General features: G+C 35.4%; 4 protein-coding genes across 7 annotated transcripts in view; 1 reads left to right on the top strand and 3 right to left on the bottom strand.

Annotated features, from left to right (window-relative positions):
- LOC120635402 (transferrin-like) overlaps positions 1–2,267 on the bottom strand; it is a 35,440-nt gene extending 33,173 nt beyond the window's left edge. The window contains exons 1-2 of one of the 3 annotated variants that reach the window (XM_039906410.1): positions 2,120–2,267; positions 1,800–2,007 (exon numbers count right to left, since the gene is read on the bottom strand). In XM_039906410.1, the coding sequence (XP_039762344.1) occupies positions 1,800–1,887 (88 nt within the window). In that variant the 5' untranslated portion in view covers positions 1,888–2,007; positions 2,120–2,267. Of the gene's footprint in view, positions 1–1,799 lie in introns of all 3 variants that reach the window. The other 2 variants (XM_039906411.1, XM_039906409.1) reach the window with 2 other exon arrangements.
- A 6,709-nt stretch (positions 2,268–8,976) lies between these two features.
- LOC120635374 lies at positions 8,977–11,427 on the bottom strand. The gene is made up of 3 exons (XM_039906372.1): positions 11,277–11,427; positions 10,217–10,372; positions 8,977–9,222 (listed from the first exon to the last, which is right to left on the bottom strand). The coding sequence occupies exons 1-3, from the start codon at positions 11,367–11,369 to the stop codon at positions 9,007–9,009; spliced, it is 465 nt and encodes a 154-aa protein (XP_039762306.1). The 5' UTR covers positions 11,370–11,427; the 3' UTR covers positions 8,977–9,006.
- Positions 11,428–14,740: 3,313 nt separating this feature from the next.
- Positions 14,741–15,380, bottom strand: LOC120635241 (small nuclear ribonucleoprotein Sm D1). The gene has a single exon (XM_039906199.1). It carries the CDS (start codon positions 15,268–15,270, stop codon positions 14,890–14,892), a length of 381 nt encoding a protein of 126 aa, XP_039762133.1. The 5' UTR covers positions 15,271–15,380; the 3' UTR covers positions 14,741–14,889.
- A 116-nt stretch (positions 15,381–15,496) lies between these two features.
- Positions 15,497–20,768, top strand: LOC120635381 (caltractin-like). 2 transcript variants are annotated; one of them, XM_039906387.1, is made up of 5 exons: positions 15,497–15,663; positions 16,690–16,783; positions 17,479–17,652; positions 18,868–18,980; positions 19,942–20,768. In XM_039906387.1, the coding sequence occupies exons 1-5, from the start codon at positions 15,553–15,555 to the stop codon at positions 19,999–20,001; spliced, it is 552 nt and encodes a 183-aa protein (XP_039762321.1). In that variant the 5' UTR covers positions 15,497–15,552; the 3' UTR covers positions 20,002–20,768. The 2 variants fall into 2 exon arrangements, with proteins under 2 accessions (XP_039762321.1, XP_039762320.1); XM_039906386.1 differs by lacking the exon at positions 15,497–15,663 and adding an exon at positions 16,117–16,295.
- The last annotated feature ends 538 nt before the right edge of the window (positions 20,769–21,306 follow it).

Below are 21,306 nucleotides of genomic sequence, written 5' to 3'. Positions count from 1 at the left end.
AAAAAAGGGTTTATAGGGAATTTTCTAGGAAACAGGAATTAATATTTGACCCTAACGCAGTGATTTGGTATTCGCTAATTATGAAACGTAACTATGTAGGTCTGTACACCTACATAATTCCTACCTTCGCCATATCATTTTACATGTAATATCCGTCGAACCTACTGACTACGAGACCAAACCGGTCCGTCGGGATTTCCGTGACGTAATCGAGTCGAAATGGGCCGGTAAATTATTCACTGCGACTTTCCTAAACTGTCTTATGAGTTATGGTAGCCTAGTACCAACTAGTTACTACCTAGTTTTTACTATAATACACACATCACCATCTAGCCCCAAAGTAAGCGTAGCTTGTGTTATGGGTACTAAGATTACTGATGAATACTTATATGAAGAATACCTACCCATAAAACACACAGATAAACACCCAGACACTGAAAAACATTCATGTTCATCAGACTAATATTTTCCAGTTGTGGGAATCGAACACACAGCCTTGGACTCAGAAAGCTGGATCTCTACCCACTGAGTGGGTCGTCATTTACCATTCACCAATCGATTTTTCCTAGGCAACTCATATAACTTAACTTGTCTATGATTCTTACCACAAGTTGTCGTATTTTGTGTTTGTATACTCATATTTTAAATTTTTCGGGTGGATGTAAGATTTTTTGAAATTTGTTAATCGTCAATTTATGACTTCCCGTCGAAATGATTTAATACCCTTAAATGGCGCCTTAGGTCGTCTCCTAATGCTTGTTTTCACTAACGCCGGACTAGGCAATGCCTAAAGTAAGTAAACTCCTAATCAAAGAAGATTCCTAGGTCGTATTTTGTGTTTGCATTCTCATATTTTAAATTTTTCCTGTGGATGTAAGGTATTTTGTTTCATCTTTAAAATGTCAGTACGAGTTCCGGGTGGATCCGCGTCAACTTTAGATCGCACCTTACGACGTTATCTAAGAGTTAGCGTAGTCCACCAGGCACCAAATCGGATTGGTGGATTCCACACGCCTTTGAGAACTTTAAGGAGAACTTTCCGGCATGCAGGTTACCTCACGATGTTTTCCTTCACCGTTGAAGTTATATTGTGATTGCTTAAAACGTGGAAGTCCGTGCTGGGATTCGAACTGGGCCCTCCGAAAGTGAATCCGAAACCGTAACCACTAGGCTATTACCACTTCTATTCTGCTATGGTAGTTCAAATACAAGTAATTTATAATACACTAGAAATGTATTTATTTCTGGTTTGTAATCGATAGTTGTAAACAAGTAGTAGCAGGCGATAATGTAATGCAATTTAAAATTATAATACACGGAGTGAAAGTTAATTAGATTTAATTAAGTTGTTTAATAATAATCGTGGTATCATTTTAAATGTGTTACCTAATATACATAATTAATGTGATGGGATGTTTTAAGTGTGACTTTGTTCGGCCATCCATCAGAGCCATTTTAATTTATTAATCTACTAAGAAAAAATGCTTTCATTCATATCTTACACAGTACGTATCGAATAATAACATCATACATTAATACGATCTTCACCATAACAAGCATCTTGTTCCTTTTTCAATTTTTTTCCAAAGCTCTTACACCGGCTTATTTCAATACCACCGATATTGCTTTTTTTTATTAATTCGTTTCACGTGTCCAGATTCCTATCTCTTTGTATTTCTAATAGAGATTATTTCATAATATTAAAAATTCTGTACGGAATAAAGATCCGTTTTTTTTAAAATAATATAGACAAAGCAAAGGCATATTATTGCTAATACTACATATTGGCTTTAACTTACAGTTTCCATTTGTTCCAGAACCAGGTCCTTGCAGGAGTACCAGCGGAGCACAGGCACAAAACAGTAATAGCACACAAAGATTTTTCATTTTTTACAACTTTTTATTTGTTTTGGATGTAGGTATATTAAATAAATAGTGACTTTTATATGATTACCGGGACAACTTTATAGGTAAGCTACATAATATAGATTCATTTTATTCATTATCCTAAAAAAAATATATATTACTTCTCTCGTAAAACTTAACAAAGTTTTTGAACTTTAAAATTAGGTACAGGTACAAATTAAATACAGGTTGTATTTAATTTAATGTTATATACGTTTATTTTTTAAATTGTTTGAGTGTGGACTTGAGTATTTTTATTTAAATGTCGGTCAAGACGGTTTTGATGCAAGTATTATATTTTTAATTTACTAAGCGGAATTGAAATGGCGCGACCGCGTACAATGTCGTCGTATTACGACAGAATCCGCGTACGGACTGATGATTCAAGGCAAATTAGTATATTAAAATAATACTAAGTTGAGACATAATGGTCTTGTGACATGTGGTTTTTCTTGAGGAAGAGCAGTGTCCTACTGTCTTCGCTAAAAGCAGTATTATTTTAATATTGTTGATTCTTTCAGAAATATGATTCTTATTTTGGGGACGTCAAGGCTTGTTATTTCTAACTACAATTTTACAATAAAACTGCTCTGTTTGAATGATTCGTTTTTTTTTAAACTTACCTCGGGATATAATAAAGGTGAGTGCTGGTGAAGTTCTTGAACTATGTATTTAGTTCTTTAAAAATAAAATATGCATTTTGAATTTTAGTTAGATGGGTAGATTCCATTCAATCTTTTTAGGTTCAGAGTCACTCGAAGAGCGATGGAGAGAGCTGTGCTATGAGTATCTTGACGTGATCGAATCAGTATTCTTGAGAAGATCTGCAGAACTTGAGTTTGTGATATAGCTCACAGAGTAGCGAAGCTGAAGTGGCAATGGGCGGGGCACATAGCTACGAGAACTGATGGATGTTGGGGTCCCAAGCTAGCTACTGGAATGGCGACCCCGCGCCGGTAAAAACTATTTTTAAACTCATCTCTAGTACTTTTATGGATCTTTTTAGGTTCCTTTGCAATCTTTTTAGTTTGCTTTTCAGCCTTTGCATCTCATGTTTAAAAAAATAATTATTAAAATAAGCGCACTGGATTTCTGTATTCCTAAATATTATACCACGTAAAGACGAGCTGTTATGAGAATAAAGAAACAAGTTATTATGTCTGATTGAGGTTATATTGGTTGTTATATTTATTGCGACACATAAATCAAGAAGCTTTTTGAATACTCCTTTTAAACTGAGGTCGCCACTCGATTGGCGAGTTTTCCTTGATGTTACAACAGTAGGTACAATATAACATTATGCAACGTGTAAATGTAAACTGATTAGAGGTCGATTATTTATTGTCTCTGAAACTTATCGGTGAACCCGAAACGCTAACAGTTTTTTAATAAACCATTGCCGAGTCGGATACATTTATTTATTTATTTATTTATTTATTTATTTAAGAGCACTAACAACATGCATATTACACGTTTTTTAAACATAGGATACACACGAACACATGGACTGATATGCACGTCAATCACAAGTGCACATAGCATTGACAAAGCGTCATATAAACTTAATTTGCAAAAAAAAAAAAAATATTTAACACAAAATTTAACTCACCGATAAATGTTCGGTGAGTTTTTTTCTAAAAGCTGTGGGTGAGTCATGGAAAATATCGATGCTAGGTATCTTATCTTATCTTACATTAGAAGGTTAGGTATTTTGTAGTCGTTATTTTAAGTTAATTATGTATTTTGTTATATTATTTTCACGCTCAGTGCCCCTAGACGCGGAAATATAATTGAGTTCCGAATTCCTGTGCGAACTAACCTAATTGTAATACAATACCGTATTCTCAAGCGGTGATAGTCCAGTGGCAGTACACTCCGAATTATCAATTTTATAAATTTAAAATGCATATAAAAAGTGAAGTGCTGAAAGTGAAGTCAGAGTGCTAGTGCCACTGGACTATCACCGCTTGAGAATACGGTATTGTATTATAATTAGGTATCAACTTTATAAATTTAAAGTGCATATAAAAATTTTCGGAACCGACAGGATTTGAACCTGCGACTCTCGGGCAATCGCGGCCTGAGCGCTTTCACCAATTAAGCTACGGCTCTCCTACTATCGATGCCGAAAATTTTTATATGCATTTTAAATTCATAAAATTGATAATTCCTCCAAGTGTAGGTAAAAACACTAATTTAAATTATAAAAAAGGTATCAACTTAGTTCGCACAGCAATTCGGAACTCAATTATATTTTCGCGTCTAGGGGCACTGAGCGTGAAAATAATATAACAAAAATACCTAATTAACTTAAAATAACGACTACAAAATACCTAACCTTCTAATGTATTCGACTCTGTTGCAATGCATTAAAATAATAAACTTTATTTAGGCCAAAAATAGTTTGTACGCAGAGTTCTAGAGTTAAGTATATAAAAAACATTGCATTTACGATTTATAAATAAACAAAACTTCTTAAAACATAAGATTTGGTTGCTGATGCCTTTATCAGGTTTCACAGTTTTATAAGTACCAGCGACCTTTAAACCAAAATACATAATATATGAGGTTAGTCATAGCAAATATATAGGAATGTACAAAATGTTTGTAAGACCAGGTTCCAGTTACGCCAACTCCTGTAATATTTAAAACTGTATCACAGTGAGTTGCCATAAGAATATAATGGATTGAAGTACTTACCTACCTGTTTATTTATAATCATCATGTCAACTAATGGACGTCCAGTGCTACACTTATGCCCGTTTTCACTAAACCAAGGAAAAAATCGAATGCCTAATGATTTTGGCAATCTTTATATATATATATTTCTTGTGTGCGTGTGTATGTCACTGAACTCCTCCTAAACGGCTGGACCGATTTGAATGATTTTTTTAGTATGCGTTTGGGTGGCACCCTGGATGGTTTAGATTCACAAATCTGCCCGACAGATGGCGTTGGGGTCCGCTAGTGTCTATAGAAAATCGTACCAACCCTTAGGTGATAACTATTCGTGAACGGTTGATGTATGCCAAGGAATCCCCTAGATTAGGCGTTACTTGTTTTGGTATAACCTTGTGCGACGTTAGTGAATACGGGCGTTATTTATTTTATCTAAGTCTACCAAGGATATTACATATACAAAAATCATATTCCTTATCATGTAAGAGTTTGCAAAACCAAAAATTAACTTCAGTTTAGATGGCAGCAAAGTATTGATAATGGCGGTAAATATTATCTACATTCTATACTAATATATAAATCTATAGAGTTTTTTACGGTTGTTCCGTTAAAACTCAAAAAATTTCAAGTAGGCCTAATATAAGTCACGTATAAATTCGATCACGTAGGAACTTGCACGCTCTTTGTCTTTTATATTCTATTTTATTTTATCCTCAGACGCCACCATATTTAAAAGAGCGATTCAACTTTCTTGGTAGCAATGTTCAGTGCTATTTGAGGGCTAAGGATGACAAAAGGTTGCATGTTCCTGCCAGTCACTCGCATGCGTATGGAAATTCTTTTACAGTCAAGGTGGTTATACTCTGGAATGGATTTCCAAGAGACATAAGACAGTCTAAATCATTAAGCATCTTCAAAAGTCGTTTAAAAGAATATTATTTATCTACGGAGTCATAAACTAATATATTTGCTCTGTATGTATTTGTGTATATTGATATTTATTTATGTATATATATATAAATATATATATCTGTTTATTTATTATCGTTATATATAGTAGATGTAGTTTATCTTAATATATATAAATCTCCTGTCACGATGTTTGTCCGCGATGGACTCCTTAACTACTTAACCGATTTTAAATTAAATTGGCACACCGTGAGCAGTCTGGTCCAACTTAAGAGATAGGATAGCTTAGATCTTTAAGTAAAGTCACAATTTTATTTTATTGCAAATTATTTGTCTATAATTAATTGACAGTCACATGTTATATGTATATACAACTATACTCATTTAAGGCTTAGCGATACTGAATACTTTAAAAACAAAATCAAACGCAGACGAAGTCGCGGGCAACAGCTAGTGTTATATATTTTTAAAATTGCACTATCCCGTTTCCATACTCCTGTTCTTCTTTCTTCTTCGGGTTGTCTGGAGGAGATCGCTTAAAGCGATAAGAACGCCTTTGCGCATTGTTATTCTTCTTATATTTATGTTTTCAATTTATATTATAAATTGTGTGCAATAAATAATTTATCTATCTATCTATCTATAAGTGTAGTGACTCTACCACCGGTTCGGAAGGCAGATTCTACCAAGAAGAAGCCGGCAAGAAACTCAGCATTTGCTCTTTTCCAACATCAAAAATTTACATTTTAACATTCGTTTTTCTATCTTGTGAGAGATGAAAGCGGAGCCGGATGCTTCCAAGCAACCTTGTCATTACTATTAAACTATACATCCGATTGAATTGAAATTTTGCATCCATGTAGAGGATACATTGACTTAATGGATAGGCTAACTTTTTTTATAAGTGTTAAATCTCCGCGGTGTATAGCGATTAGCGGGGGCGTTAATGATGAGAAAAAATCCTTTTAGACATTTTAGATAAAAATTGTATCTATACATAGGAAGTGAAAAACGTCTGCCCCTATACTAAGTAGGATTTAACCTGTATTATAGGATTATAGGAGTATTGTTATTATTATTACATAACTTTACAAATAATACTTTACTGTTGTTTATTTAATTATGAGATGTTAAAGTACGTATATTTATATTTCATCGCAAAAGGTTAGGCACGTAAAGATAAATAATAAAGTTTTGCAAAAAAAAATTTTTGGTTAATTGGTTTTTTTTTACGCGTGATACACCGACAGACAGACCGTCTGCGACATTTCTGAGACGTCTTAACACATAAAATCTATTTAATTTTTCACATACTGTATCGATGTGAGTCCTCCATGTTAGTCTGTAATCTACGTTAAGAATTTTATGTCAGACGTTGGACGAATCTTTTATTATTGCGACTTGCGACTAATATTAAAGGTAGCGGGGGACTTATTATAGAATTGTAAGTATTGTGTTTTAAATAAATAATAAATAAATATACTACGACAATACACACACCGCCATCTAGCCCCTTGTCATAGCCCTAGCCATCTAGTAGCTAGTGTTATGGGTGCTAAGATGACTGATAAGTATTTTTTTCAATGAATAATATACATTAATACTGATAAAATACATATAAACACCCAGACACTGAAAAACATTCCTGTTCATCACACAAACATTTTCCAGCTGTGGGAATCGAACCCACGGCCTTTGACTCAGAAAGCAGGGTCGCTGCCCACTGCGCCATACGGCCGTCATTTAAGTAAAATTTATTTGTAAATTATTCACGTCAAGCCAGTTTATTAAATTATTTAAAGTGTTATTTATGTCAGATTCATGTAAAAAGAGATTAAATTATTAATTGATGACAGAATTAATATTATCAAAATTAAGCTTAATTTGCTATACTCCGCGAAAAGCAGGAGAATCTGTGTGGTGTAATTTATAATTTCTCCAATCCTTATACTCCACACCAAACAGATCTTGGGCAATCTACCCTCTACGCACGTTTCACTTCGAAACCGGAGCATCCTAAGCAGTTGACTTTACAATGAATAAGTGTTAAGTCATAATCTTAACAATTATTCATTGTAAGTCAACATCTCCTTAGGCTACTCCGCGAAAAGCAGGAGAATCTGTGTGGTGTAATTTATAATTTCTCCAATCCTTATACTCCACACCAAACAGATCTTCGGCAATATACCCTCCTCTTTTGATAATATATCATGGATTTCCGCAAAGTAACGCCTGCTTCTATCCAATAGACAGAATTAATATTTATTACACTTATTATATTTATTATTTATTACACGCACACACACACACACACACACACACACACATATGTTCAAAACATGTAACATAGTACAAATATGATTACCAGCGTTACCTGCGAATTGATATCTTTATTTTTTTACTTTTTGTTTTAAACGAGCCATATTTATAAGGAGAGCACTGTCGCCTATAACACAGGTTTATACCTAGCTTAGGGACAGTTGATTTCTGTATATCCGTGTTAATTTTAACATTAATATAAGTTATACCTATTGTGCAGATGTAATGTAAATTGTACCTATGTTTTATTGAACAATAAACAAAATATTATTATTATTATTAATTCACGTATTATTTTATTTGTGTAATCTAGTTGACGAATTTATCATCATCGTCAACCCATTCCCATCACCACCCAACCCAACCCACAACAGGTCAGGGGTATCCTACAATGAGAAGGGTTTAGGTCGTAGTTGGTCCATTGGTCATTGGTGAACTCCACACGCCTATAAACAGAGCAAAATTGCCCAAGGAACACTCCAGTCGAGCCAAGGCGGCGACTTCCGAAGCATTTCCTTTACGACCATGTCGATCAAATAACTACCGACAATGTGTCCTAACAGCACACAACCAACAGCGTCTTCAGCGGCGAAGACGAGGGTCCCGATTACTGACGTCATCCCGACTGGACCGGCAGGGTGATTACGTATCTCGCGACAGCAATGCGACAGGCGTAAATCTTGCAATAACTGCTGTCAAACGTCACTTTTCCATACAATAAATAAACAAAAGTGACGTTTGACAGCGGTGATTACAAGATTTACGCCTGTCGCATTGCTGTCGCGAGATACGTAATTACGCTGCGGATCTTTACTACGTCACGGGGGCGATCGGACTAAAACCTGGGATACGAACTCGTCGCCCGCAAAGTGAAGTTGAGATCCTACCGAATGCGCTATCACCGCTTCTTAAAATTTAACATTTTAAAATATAATTTGCAATTTAAAACCACAAAACCTTTAATTTGTGAAAAAAAAAGATATTTTATTGATATAATTTATTGTTCCGAATATCCGGTTTTTCAGAATAATGCTTATTTAGTGGCGTGCACAGAATTTTGACCAGGGTAGGCATAAAGCCGAAAGATTGCATAAAATCGAAAAATCCGTCTTTTATAGTAGGCAGTGCTTTTGTGCACGCCACTGTGCCTATTGTAATGGCAGCTGACCTTTTTCATCACCATCATCGTCATCATCACCGGCGACCGATCATCGGTTCTTGGTTAATGGTTCCATAAGACTGGTAGCTACTAAGGGTTGCTATGCTGGAAGGTGAGTTAAGGGAGTCCGTGCGCCAGCTCCTGTCCTCTTGGTGAGAGTTGTGGCTCTTAGAGCTTAAAGCGACCGAATGATGGGAACCCTCACTTTGATGACTGGCGCAACCTGCTTTTAGCAGTTCTTCGGGGTGACACTGCAAATAATAGTGAGGTTAAAACTGCAACTATAACTATTGTGTATGACGTTTTATCTATATCTACTCGTATTTAAATAAAAGTGAAAGTGTGTGTGAAATGTTCCGTATAGGCTCCGAAACGGCTGGACCGATTTCAATGAAACTTTCAGGGAATCTCCAGATTGACCTGGCGAGTAATCCTGTAAAGTTTGGTGACGATCGGAGCACTCCTACTTTTGAACTGTCAAACTGTCAAATACAGATCCTATTAAAATTTTAATAATGTAAGTTTATTGTTTTAATAAAATAAAGCAAAATCTAGCCCGGCGAAGCGGGCTGGGTACGCTAGTATTATACAGAAGGCAAAGGCGACTGACTGACTGACTGACTGATTTATCAACGCACTGCTCTAACCACTTGACGGATCAGGCTGAAATTTTGCATACAGATAGTTATTACAATTTAGGGATCCGCTAAGAAAGGATTTTTGAAAATTCCAACCCTAAGAAGGTTAAATGGGGGATGAAAGTTTGTATCAAATCATTCGTTTATCAATTTATTTTTCAAGGCAATTCCATGATACTTTGATTTTCGATTAAAAATAAAGAAAAAAGTGTTTCACTTATTTTAAAAATTCACTTCACATTCATTCATAAACTGCAAAGGCATCAAATAGGGGATGAAAATTTATATGAAAGTTTCTGATTTTTTAAGTAAGTAATTCACCTTCATATTTTTCACACCTTTTAGACATTTTTTTAAACCTTTGTAGTAACAATTTACCAAATTAAAAATTGTATGCGTAAATTTTACTTGCCTATCTGTCAAAGCACAGCAAAGGGGAACAGGACAAGTTTACCCCTTTTAATATTACACATATATTATTTGGATGTTACTTCCATCTGTGCGCCAATGCTCGGAAAAGGGGATAAAACTGTAGGTACATTTGGTGCTTTCTCCGAAGATATAACGCCTTCAGCATATGCACAGCTATGTGGGTATCAACCCCTACCTGAGTTGTCGACCGTCGTTTCTGTAGCTCATCCCTCAGTTGGGGATAGGCCCTATTATGGTTCTCAACCCAATCCACTCTGTTGCTTTGCTTGCCCCGTTTCTCGTACTCTGCCTGGTGTTCCTCCCAGAACTGATCTGCGCTGTTGGGCTTTTTCTGAAAATTATTTCGAACGCCCTGCGATTTATCTCATCCTTACAACGAAAGAGAAGGAAAATATCGTGAGGAAGGCTGATGCCTGAGAGTTCTCCATAAAGGCGTGTGAAGTCTAACAATCCGCACACGGCCAGCGTGGTGGACTACGGCCTAATTATGATGACAGCTTTTTGTGACAGATGACGCAATAAATTACACCATACAGACTCTCCTGCTTTTCGCGGAGTATAGCAAATTTAGCTTAATTTTCATAATATATCATGGATTTCCGCAAAGTAACGCCTGCTTCTATCCAATACTACCACCATATTTATTTCTGCCGGCAAGCAGCATGCCGTGGTCCGGTCTGAAAAGCGTTGGTTGATGTAGACAGGGCGACACTTACAGGACGTGTTTCTTACATGCGCAATGTTGCTGTTTATATGCGATGGTTTTTCTACTAACCACCCACCCGCTGCCTAAACCGGGAATTATGGAAATTAAAAAACAAAATTACGGAGTCAGAGTCGCTGATATTGTCGCACTTCTGTTTGCCGCCTTTCCGAACGGAAACAGTGGCGCCACTTGACAGCTATCGCGAAGTTTTACGAACGCAAACGATGCGCCATCATGGAAAACGAGGATTACAGATCCGAGCGTCGCTAGATGAGACTTTTTGCTTAACCGCCTGTGGAGAACGTCCGTCAGACCATAAATAGTGCTGAAGCATATTTATTGACAAATCTAGTTATATTTTCTAAATAATTTAAAAGTAGGTATCATTCTGATGTAAGGTGTGGTGATAATAACTCGTTTGTAGTTTTTCCTGGACACATACGTTGCATAACCAGACTGTGGCTATCACAACTTAAGACCTTTGTCCAGATGTAGACGTTCATAGATTGATATTAAGATCATGACTTACCTCTGATGGTTTCATGTTTTTCATAGGACGAGGTCTGTGCCCATCCTCCATTTTTTTTGTGGCATCGCCAGAATTCCTTTTTGAGGCAGGCATTACACAAATTTACCGTTTTTTTTTGTCAATATTGTTTTAAATTTACATGAACTTTCAAATTGGCTAATATAATTTGATTTAAATTGATTTGACAATATTGTTGTCACTCAAACCAAAAACTAATAAAAACTTATTCATTAGAATAGAATGCATTTGAATAAATTTTTATTGCTTTAAGTGTGTACATTTTTTTTGGTGTTGTAAGTGGGAATAGTTCCAACAGTTTGCCACTTTCTGTCGTGCAATTTTCTTGCATATTTAGAGTTAATATTACAAATTACTATAACACTTAAAATTTTAAACTTTAGACACTAACAAAGAAAGGTCACAAAAATATTGGTTAAAAAATATAATACGCCTTACTTATTAACCAAATTCTTAACCTATTTTTAAAAATAATTAAATAGTTTATTTAAAACAGGCCATTAAAAAGTAATAGCTAACGCCCTCTACCATCTAGTAGCTTAATGTTTTCTGTGGAATTTGTTAGGTACGCGAACGCCATAGGTTTTTTACATTTGGGTCTAGATGGCGCTGTAGTAATTAGTAAAAAATCTTATTTTTTATAGTGAAAATTGGAATAATCTTTTCAGATTAGTGTATTGTCATCGGTCCTCGATATGTCTACAAAGATTGAAAGAAATCTGACCGTTTAAAGTGGGTCAAAATCGCACCCAAAGAAGTCGGTTACAAACAAACATACAAGTGAAGCTAATATAAAGCGTGTAATATTTCAGTCTTAATGTTTTACCATGAGTGGTAAATGGTTAAAAGATTTTAAACCACAAGCATAAGTAATTCGCAAATACGTGACATTTATTTTGGGGATGTAATATATGTGATATTATATTTTACATTAAAAAGTTCTTTATTAAGCTGGGAGGTAGGTGAATTAAGAGTACCTTTTTCAATAGTAATAATTGATGGACCAAGCAAATGGGTCACCTGATGCTAAGTGGAAAAGCATAGCCTATTAAATGATCAAAACTTCACATGACATGCAAGGAACATATACTGCAACATGCCACCCTATGTCCATGCCCAATTTGAGCCGTAGGTGTCAAGCCTCATGTGGATTTAATTACACAGGCAACCATGCCCTTCGGACCAGAACACATCATTGCAACAATACTTAGCAGCACAAATAAGCATGGCAATATTACTTCTACAGACAAACTCTGTCTGTCTGTCTCCTGTAACTTCCTGACAATTTAGCTTTCTATTGGTGAAGAAATGGTTAAATAGGTCCAGTACTCCCGTAGCCCATTAGGTACAAACAAAAAACAAAACTTTTCTTCTACTTTTCCGCACTAGCATAAGTCATTGTTATAGTACCTATCCACCTTGATAAGACCATAGGTGGGCACGATTTTTCTGTAGTTTCTTTGAAATCGTTACCATCGGCGCTTGGTTGAATCAACTGGCATGTTTTATTTAGCCACGTTTTTAGTTCTAGTGTCAATTTGGCCTGGTATGCCCTGGGCACTTTATTTATTTTTGTTCAGGACTTTTCTTAATAATTAGCTTGCCCTAAATCATTGCTCGTAATATAAATTGTAAGTATACTGAAAAATCTACAATTTAAGCTAAGTACCAGTAAACATAAAAATATTAAGCTTACCTTTGATAACCAAACATTTCTGGATTATCAGATGTTATCAATGACGACCGGGTGGTGCAGTGGGCAGCGACCCTGCTTTCTGGGTCCAAGGTCGTGGGTTCAATTCCCACAACTGAAAAATGTTTGTGTGATGAACATGAATGTTCTTCAGTGTCTGGGTGTTTATCTGTATAAGTATAAGTATTTATGTGTATAATACACATAAATACTTTTAATAAAAATTCATAGAAAAATATTCATCAGCTATCTTAGTACCCATAACACAAGCTGTGCTTACTTTGGGGCTAGATGGCGATGTGTGTATTGTCGTAGTATATTTATTTATTTATCAATGCTGCAATTTTAATTTTAGCTGTTCAACTTTCCATAACAAAGGATACTGGTATCAAAGAACTTATGGTAAACCTAACATATACCATTCATGTTTTTTTTTATAATTTTGTATTAGTGTTTTTACCTACACTTGGAGGAATTATCAGTTTTATAAATTTAAAATGCATATAAAAATTTTCGGAACCAACAGGATTTGAACCTGCGACTCTGACTGACGGCGGAAATTTTTATATGCATTTTAAATTTATAAAAAAAAATATATACCATTCAATTGTATTAATAAGTTAAAATGGAATATATATTTAAAGCTCCATACAACAGACTAAGAAAAGATAATTGCATACATCATGTAAACTAATTGTTTATAGTTTTTCCTGTATTTTTATTAGATGTACAATAATAGTGTATTCACTCATTCATTCATTAGAATAAAATAATTTTATCAAAGAAAATACTTTTTTTATTTATTTTTTTAAACACCCTTCAGTTGGATTTAGATGAAAAGAAAATAGGATTAGTTTTGAGACATTAAGAAATTCAATTCAATTCAAGGCTTTAAGTGTGCCAATTGGGAACAATGTTCCATGGCCCATGTTGTGCAGATCAAGGTTTGGTAAAAGGATTACCTTACAAATAAGTGTGGCATAACATTGGAATAGTTTCAGTATTTTTCACACATTTGAAGAGTGCTGCCAGTTGAAGTGTGGCAAAACACTGCATAACTAGTGCATTGTTATGCCACAAATATTTATTAAGCTCCTAAATGTCTCAAAACTGAGATAGTTTTATTTGGATAACTTTTTGTTATCTGTATGAATCACACATCACCATCTAGCCTCAAAGTAGCTTGTGATATGGGTATTTAGATGACTGATGAATATTTTTATGAATAATATATATAACTACCTATACATATAATCGCCCAGATACTGAAAAACATTCATGTTCATCACACAAATATTTTCCCATTGGGGAATCAAACCCACATCCTTGGACTCGTAAAGCAGTATTACTGCCCACTGTGCCAATCAGCTATCAAAGATGACAATTATATACCCCTTTTTAAGTTTATCATATGCACTGTTTGTGCAAAAGGGTTATGTACTAATAAACATTTTGTTTCTGTTCTCTCACTTAATTTATAAACAAGTTAAAAGCTATCTCTTGATGTCCAGCTAAGATACGGAGGAGTAAAACATTTTTGTGTTACTACATCAAATCAATAAACAGTTTAAGAGTCAGTCCTAGGAGCTGCTCGGCACTTCAAGCTTCAAACTCGCCAGACGATGGATCTAGCGGCCATACAGTAAAGAATCCTTCATTACAAAGAATTTATTATCTCACAAACACCTCAGAGTACTTTTTTAAACGTTTTATAGGCTGCCAAAGATATAGGTTTGAAAATAAAATGGCATTATATGTTGTTACAAGTGTATTACAATTCTTAGGTTTACCTTAACAAAGAGAAATGACTTATATTAGGACTTGCATTACTTCCACAGACGATTTCAACCTTTGTCTTTACAAGAATAATCACAATGGAGTCTTAGGATTTAGCACTGGTTCTTATCGGCGCCCTCGGCCGCGGCCTCCACGGCCTCCGCGCGGGCCCCCACGGCCTCCTCGGCCTCTTCCGCGACCGCCTCTCGAACCTCCGCGAGGGAATCCGCCCTCACGTTTGCCTTTACCTTTCGGCGCGTCATCTATCAATAAAGTTTCTAGAGGCAAGCTGTCCGGGAGCAGGTAATATCTTATATTATTCCCGCGTATACTAAGAGTCTCCAGTTGTAATTCCTCTTTGTTTTTCAGCGTTACTTTTACCGCCTTCAAATGAGTGTTCATCGCTACATCGACACCGGTTATCGTCCCGTGTACGACGCTGCCGTTTTTAAGCTCGATTGTAACGGTCTCGTGGCTGAGCTTCATCAAAAATCTCACTAGTTTCATCTTTTACGTCTTTTTTAATACTTATTTAACTAAGAAACAAGATAAGCGTCGTTTCTTTACGACAAAATAACCTCAAACGTCCAAACAAAAATATGGCGGATATTTTCAATGTTGCTATAATCATTGCTCCTGGCATAGACAATAAACGGATTTTAATACTGGCTGTATTTAAAGACTGTTTTCATTCTTAGAGCATAGGAATTTTCTTTCTTTGTCATTAGTTTGCTTAAACGGTGTATTATAATTCAAATAAAATCACTGCATGTTATAATAGGGATATGAATGAATATGAACGTTGAAGTGATTTTAGATGAACCAGAAAACGATACCGAAGTAGAAGAAGATGAAGAAGAAAAAACTGTTTGTGCACGGCTAGTCCTCACAAATGAACAGGTACTCTTAGCGTTCATATTAAAATAATTAACGAACTCTTCCAATCAGCAAACAGTTTTGCATTCGAATTTCAGCTGGTAAGACTGTGGCTGCTGATATTTACAAAGACACTGGCAAAGCCATATTACTAATAAATCCTAATCATCAGGTGCCATATTCTTTAAATTGAAGTTTGGCAGTCAACAATCGAAAAGTCTCCCTATTACTAACAAATAAGAAATCTATAAAACTAAAATCATACTTTGATTTTAACGCAGCGGTTAGGTTGCGTAGTCACTATGGAATCACAATCAAACCCGGAATAAATATTAAGTCTCTTTTTATTTTTTATACAATGTAAATAATTGTGAACATTATCTGTCCCTTGACGATACCTATTTACTTATTTGTTTTACCTAAAACAACACACCTAGAAACAATCGCGATGGTTTGTTAGATCAATACAATACCTGCACCGGTGCAGTACTATAAACGACATCTCAGGTGACTAGGTCATTTTGGTAATAAAAATGGAAACTGCAATGTTAGATTTGTCAGTGACCGCAGAAATTTCTGAAAAAGAAATAGACGAATTCGAATCGCCTGCTGAACATAGTGAAATTAAAGCCCATTTGATTCTGACTGCGCAGCAGGTTTCTATACATTGCTTACTTTTAACTGTTAGAAAGTAGATAATAGGCTTTACCCACCGCAATTCCAAATCTCAGGTTCTCTACTCATTGTGATTATCAAATGTTTGCGCAGTTTAAAAGTTTCAACAATAACCGAAGGCTAATAAACCAGTGCTGCGCGTTTTAGTTTGCAGCTATACTGAGCCAGCTCCTTTGTCACACATTTTTTTTTTAATTTTTATATTTTAACAATTATTTTATTTCACAAATGTAACATTTTACACAAATGTGTGACAATAAATACGATTTTTCTTTCTTTCTTTCTAATACGTAATGCGTTGACAAAAAATAAACAATCAACAGATAAATTGTTGGAATTTTATTTGGTAGGTTTAAAGAAAAAATCATATTTCAGAAGAATGATCTACACGAAGCTTTCAATCTTCTTGATTTTAATGGGGAAGGTAAAATAAAAGCGGAAGATTTTCGCGTTGCAATTAAAGCTTTAGGTAAGGTTTTACTATTTTTTTTTTTACAATAATTTGCTTATATTTAGATCAGAAAAGTATAAAACTAAAATAAAGCATCATTTCACCTTCTTTCTTTTCGTTATTTCGTTATTTGTTTGGTGCTATTTTGGCTGCTTAAGAATATCTAAAGCAAGATTAAATGAAACGTATAAAAGTAGTAGATTTTAGTTAAATAATTTAACGAACATGGCCGAAACATGGTCGCTAACTATGGGCCTCATAAGAAGGCTCAGAGTCACTCAGCGGGCGATGGAGAGAGCTATACTCAGAGTATCTCTACGTGATAAAATCAGAAATGTGGAGATCCGTAGAAGAACCAGAGTTACCGACATAGCTCGACGAGTCGCGAAGCTGAAGTGGCAATGGGCGGGGCACATAGTTCAGAGGAGGGATGGACGTTGGCGTCCCAAGGTGCTGGAATGGCAGCCCCGTAATAGTAAAGCGTTCGTCAACCCCCGATGAGGTGGACGGACGACGTAAGGCGCGTCGCAGGTAGCCGCTGAATTCAAGCGGCACAAAACCGTGGAATTTGGAACTCCCTACAAAAGACCTATGTCCAGCAGTGGACGTTTATCGGTTGATGTGATGATGAATTTAACGAACTATTCTCAGAGCTAATGAAAGCTCTTAAAAAGACCTAGGATATAAATATAATCATTTAAACTTTGCAATAGGCTATGAACCCACGAAAGAGGAACTACAGAACATGATTAATGGCGTTGACAAAGGTCAGACGGGGAAACTGAGCTTCGAAAACTTTGAAACCGCCATTACGACGAAGATTATGTCCGTCGACAGCGATGGCGATATCATGAAGAGCTTTCGCCTTTTCGACATGGATGATACAGGTTTTCCTTTTTATTATTTCACCACAAGATGAATTATGGTAAAGCTTAGGTTCAATCGGTTTTCAGTAATATGTTGATAGGCTGACTGATACACGAGGGATATAGCCCTCGTTTATCTTACAAGTCCGACGATATACATTTTTCCGATTGGACGTTACTGCAGCAGGATTCAAATTTTACGATTCATATTTTACTTTAAAACATTTATACCTACATATCTGAGAAGTTATTGGATGACATGCTAAGCTTGATAAATAGAAAAAACATTTTGTAAACTACGTATTATTGAGAGCCGAAATTCTTCTCCTAAATACTGTTGCCGTGCTTTGACAGGTGGATTCGTTAATTTTATCTTTTGTAAGGGGAACCGGAGAATATTTTTTACCTATACCGTGCAGCGAATAAAAATTTTAAAGTACGGTTTTCCACTTATAGGATATGTAGCAGAACCATTTCACAGAATAAAAAAATAAATACAGAACCCTCATTCAGCCATTATTGCATGCAGTCCAAAAACGATGAAAACGCCCCGCGCACATCCAACTATGGAGGGTAGAGGTAAGGAGAGTCATCTGTGTATATGAAAAAGTGTCGTCAAAATGTATTAAATTAGGATGGCGCCACATTTGCATCAGGGTAACTCTTAAAAGAAGCGCCAAATATAAATATTGTTAAAGTAGGCTTGAAAAATAAACAAGGAAGTATGGAGATACAAGGAAGTAAGGTTATATTTACCACAATATTTTGTACAACGTAAGTTGTTGAAATTCTCAATAATTAACTACTTTAGTCGATAATGACATTAAATTTTTTAACTCGGCATACTTCAATTCATCTACGATTGCTACATTCATACCATACCCTGTGCATCCACCAGCGCCATTGTGGAGGATTTTTGAACTGTTATTTAGCGCATACACTGGACACTTTTTCAACTTTTCTCCCATATAAGATGACTCTCCTTACCTCTACCCTCCATACCAAAAACGATGAAAACGCCCCGCGCACATCCAACTTCACACCCGCGGAATGTTACCAGCTCACAAACTTTCCCATTTTCCCTATTTTATGGTAAAAGTTTAGAACAGTAGAGTTACTTTTCGCTACTTTTCGAGAAATACTACTAAAGTGGAGTGGTTTTTGATGCTTCAATATTAGTCATTTACATTGTTTCTGTATGTTCTTAATTCTGTAACCTATTTGATATTATTCCAGGGTTCATCAGTTTTGATAACGTGAAGCGCGTAACACAAATTCTCGACATATATTTGACCGATGAAGAAATTCAGGAGATGATCGATGATGCTGATAAAGACTACGATGAATATGTAAGTATTGGCAAAATGAATTTTATTTTACTAGCTGTTGCTATTGTGTTTCGATTTACAAAAATACCGTAGAAATCATTCGATTTCCCAGGATACAAACTATCCCGAGTTCGTCTCCAATAAGCAAGTTCTATGAAAATCTCAAATGTGTATTTGAAATCTCCCAGGAAAACTACATAAGTGCCTTTACGGTCTAAAAAGTCAGTATTGACACAGGTGTTTATCTGAACATAGGTCACAAACAAATAAAGAGACGCACTTTTGTACTTAATACTGCCAAAGTCAAAGTCAAAGTCAAAGTCTTCATTCAAGTAGGCCAATAAATGGGACTTATAATGCGTACATTACATATACATTAGTTATACATGCTTATAACGCAAAAAAGGCCTAAAATCTGATAGCCTACCAATTTCAATAATTGTTAATTTAAACCACCTAGAATACAAACCCGTTCAAAAGAAATGTGTGAGCCGTCACGGGACGCCTGGCAGATGTGAAACATCGAAATTGTTTTCTGTAAGTTATTGCAGATATTGCATAATGAAAAGATAAAGCATTACAAATTTGTTCCACAAATAAAAAAAAATACAACCACTTAAACAAACACAAAAATACAACTACTCCTTTTTGTAAGTAGGTTAATAATGACTGTTTCATTAAAAAAATAATATTCATTTTTATTGTTACATACTATATAGCGTGGCGATGCGTCGCCACGGCCTATGTCGCCACGCCCTGTGTTGCCACGCCAAAAATCAGGTTTACCCTCCGCCTATAGATGTTTCACATAAAAATTTCATCAATATCATTCCAACTGTTTAGGAAGAGTTCAGTGACTTACAAACATAGGAACAGATTCATTTTATTGTATTTTTAACAACTGTAACTTATGCCTTCATTTACTCCTATATTAGTTTAATTATAACAGTTATTATTAATAAAGGTATTTTTTTTATTCCAGATATCGGTTCAAGAATTTATGAAGATGATTAAGAACTCTGTAAATATCGTAACTCCATAAATTACTCATTGTATTATGATAACACCTGATTTAATTATTGTCAATGTTCGTAATTTATTAAATATACTTGTGTCAACAAAAGTTTACTGGATTGTAGTATATTCCGATTAAATAGAGTGTAGAGAGTAAAATAGAGACCAGGTAACGAAAAAAAACGTAGAAGTCGCCCTTTCTAACAAATTGTTAATCGAAATAGCACCATTGAGGCATTGACAGGCACCATGCATTGAATCGCAAGAATACAGGATTCGTTCTACTGTATGTCATGCAGCACGTGACCAGCTGTGATTGGCCGGCAGTTAATCTGCCAGCATTGTGACTATCGATCTAAAAGCATGCGAGGCACACTATAAGCCACTCGCAGTCCATGTTATCGTTAAGGGCTATTTTTGATTTATGTTTATTTCGTTCGTTTGTTCATTTAGGTTCAGACCTCAGAACATTGGTTCAGACAAACACTGCTTCAACTTTACTGAGGATTATACCGAGATATGCGAAAAGTGCATAAAACACTTGCAACATTGTTAAAGATAACAATTAATTATTAAAAAGAAAAACTGCAGACCTACATGTCTATGGTTTTGCCATGATTTTTGACATTTGACAAAAATTGTTTGATTTGTCAAATTCCGCTAGCATAAACCAGTAAATAAAGTTTGAATTTGAAATTGAATCGAAATGAATGTTAGAAATAATTTTCTCAGTATTAGTGTTTGACTTAACGTGGTCCTATAAAGAATATTAGTAACTTTCGTTTAACCTTACTAAAATACGTAAGTAGCGAAGATTGTGTTATTTTGTTTTAAAATATTGAAATAGATTGTGTTAAAATAAATAAGCCTTGATATTCAATATTGCTTGTGTTTTTATATACCTTGTAGCGACCAAACTTGTTTCATTATGCCCTGCCGAAACAATTCAAGTTGATATTTGGCATACAGTTAGTTGAAAGGATGGGTGATAACGTATGCGGCTACTGTTGGTCTTGGAGGAACATTAATTCTGGGGCACATTCACAGCGGGGCAGCGCTATGGAATAAAAGTCACCCACTCAGTATCATTGAACTAGTTATAAATGTGTTTGTCTTGCTGTTTATTATATTAAACTCTTTTGTAGCTCTACCTTATGCTGCATCAGCACTAAATCAGGTGTTAGAAAGCTAATTACTTTGAGAGAGACCAACAAAAGTGACTAGTCTACTATGATCATGTTCAGCAATGGACATCCACCGCTGGACATGTCTTTTCTAGGGCATTCAAAATACCAAAGACTTATGCTGCTTGTGTCCAGCGGCTCCCTGCAAC

This window comes from Pararge aegeria, chromosome 26, assembly GCF_905163445.1.
Source record: "Pararge aegeria chromosome 26, ilParAegt1.1, whole genome shotgun sequence".
In the NCBI taxonomy this organism is placed as follows: Eukaryota; Metazoa; Arthropoda; class Insecta; order Lepidoptera; family Nymphalidae; genus Pararge; species Pararge aegeria.
The sequence above is the reverse complement of the archived record's forward strand: the minus strand, read 5'-3'. Positions and strand labels throughout refer to the sequence as shown.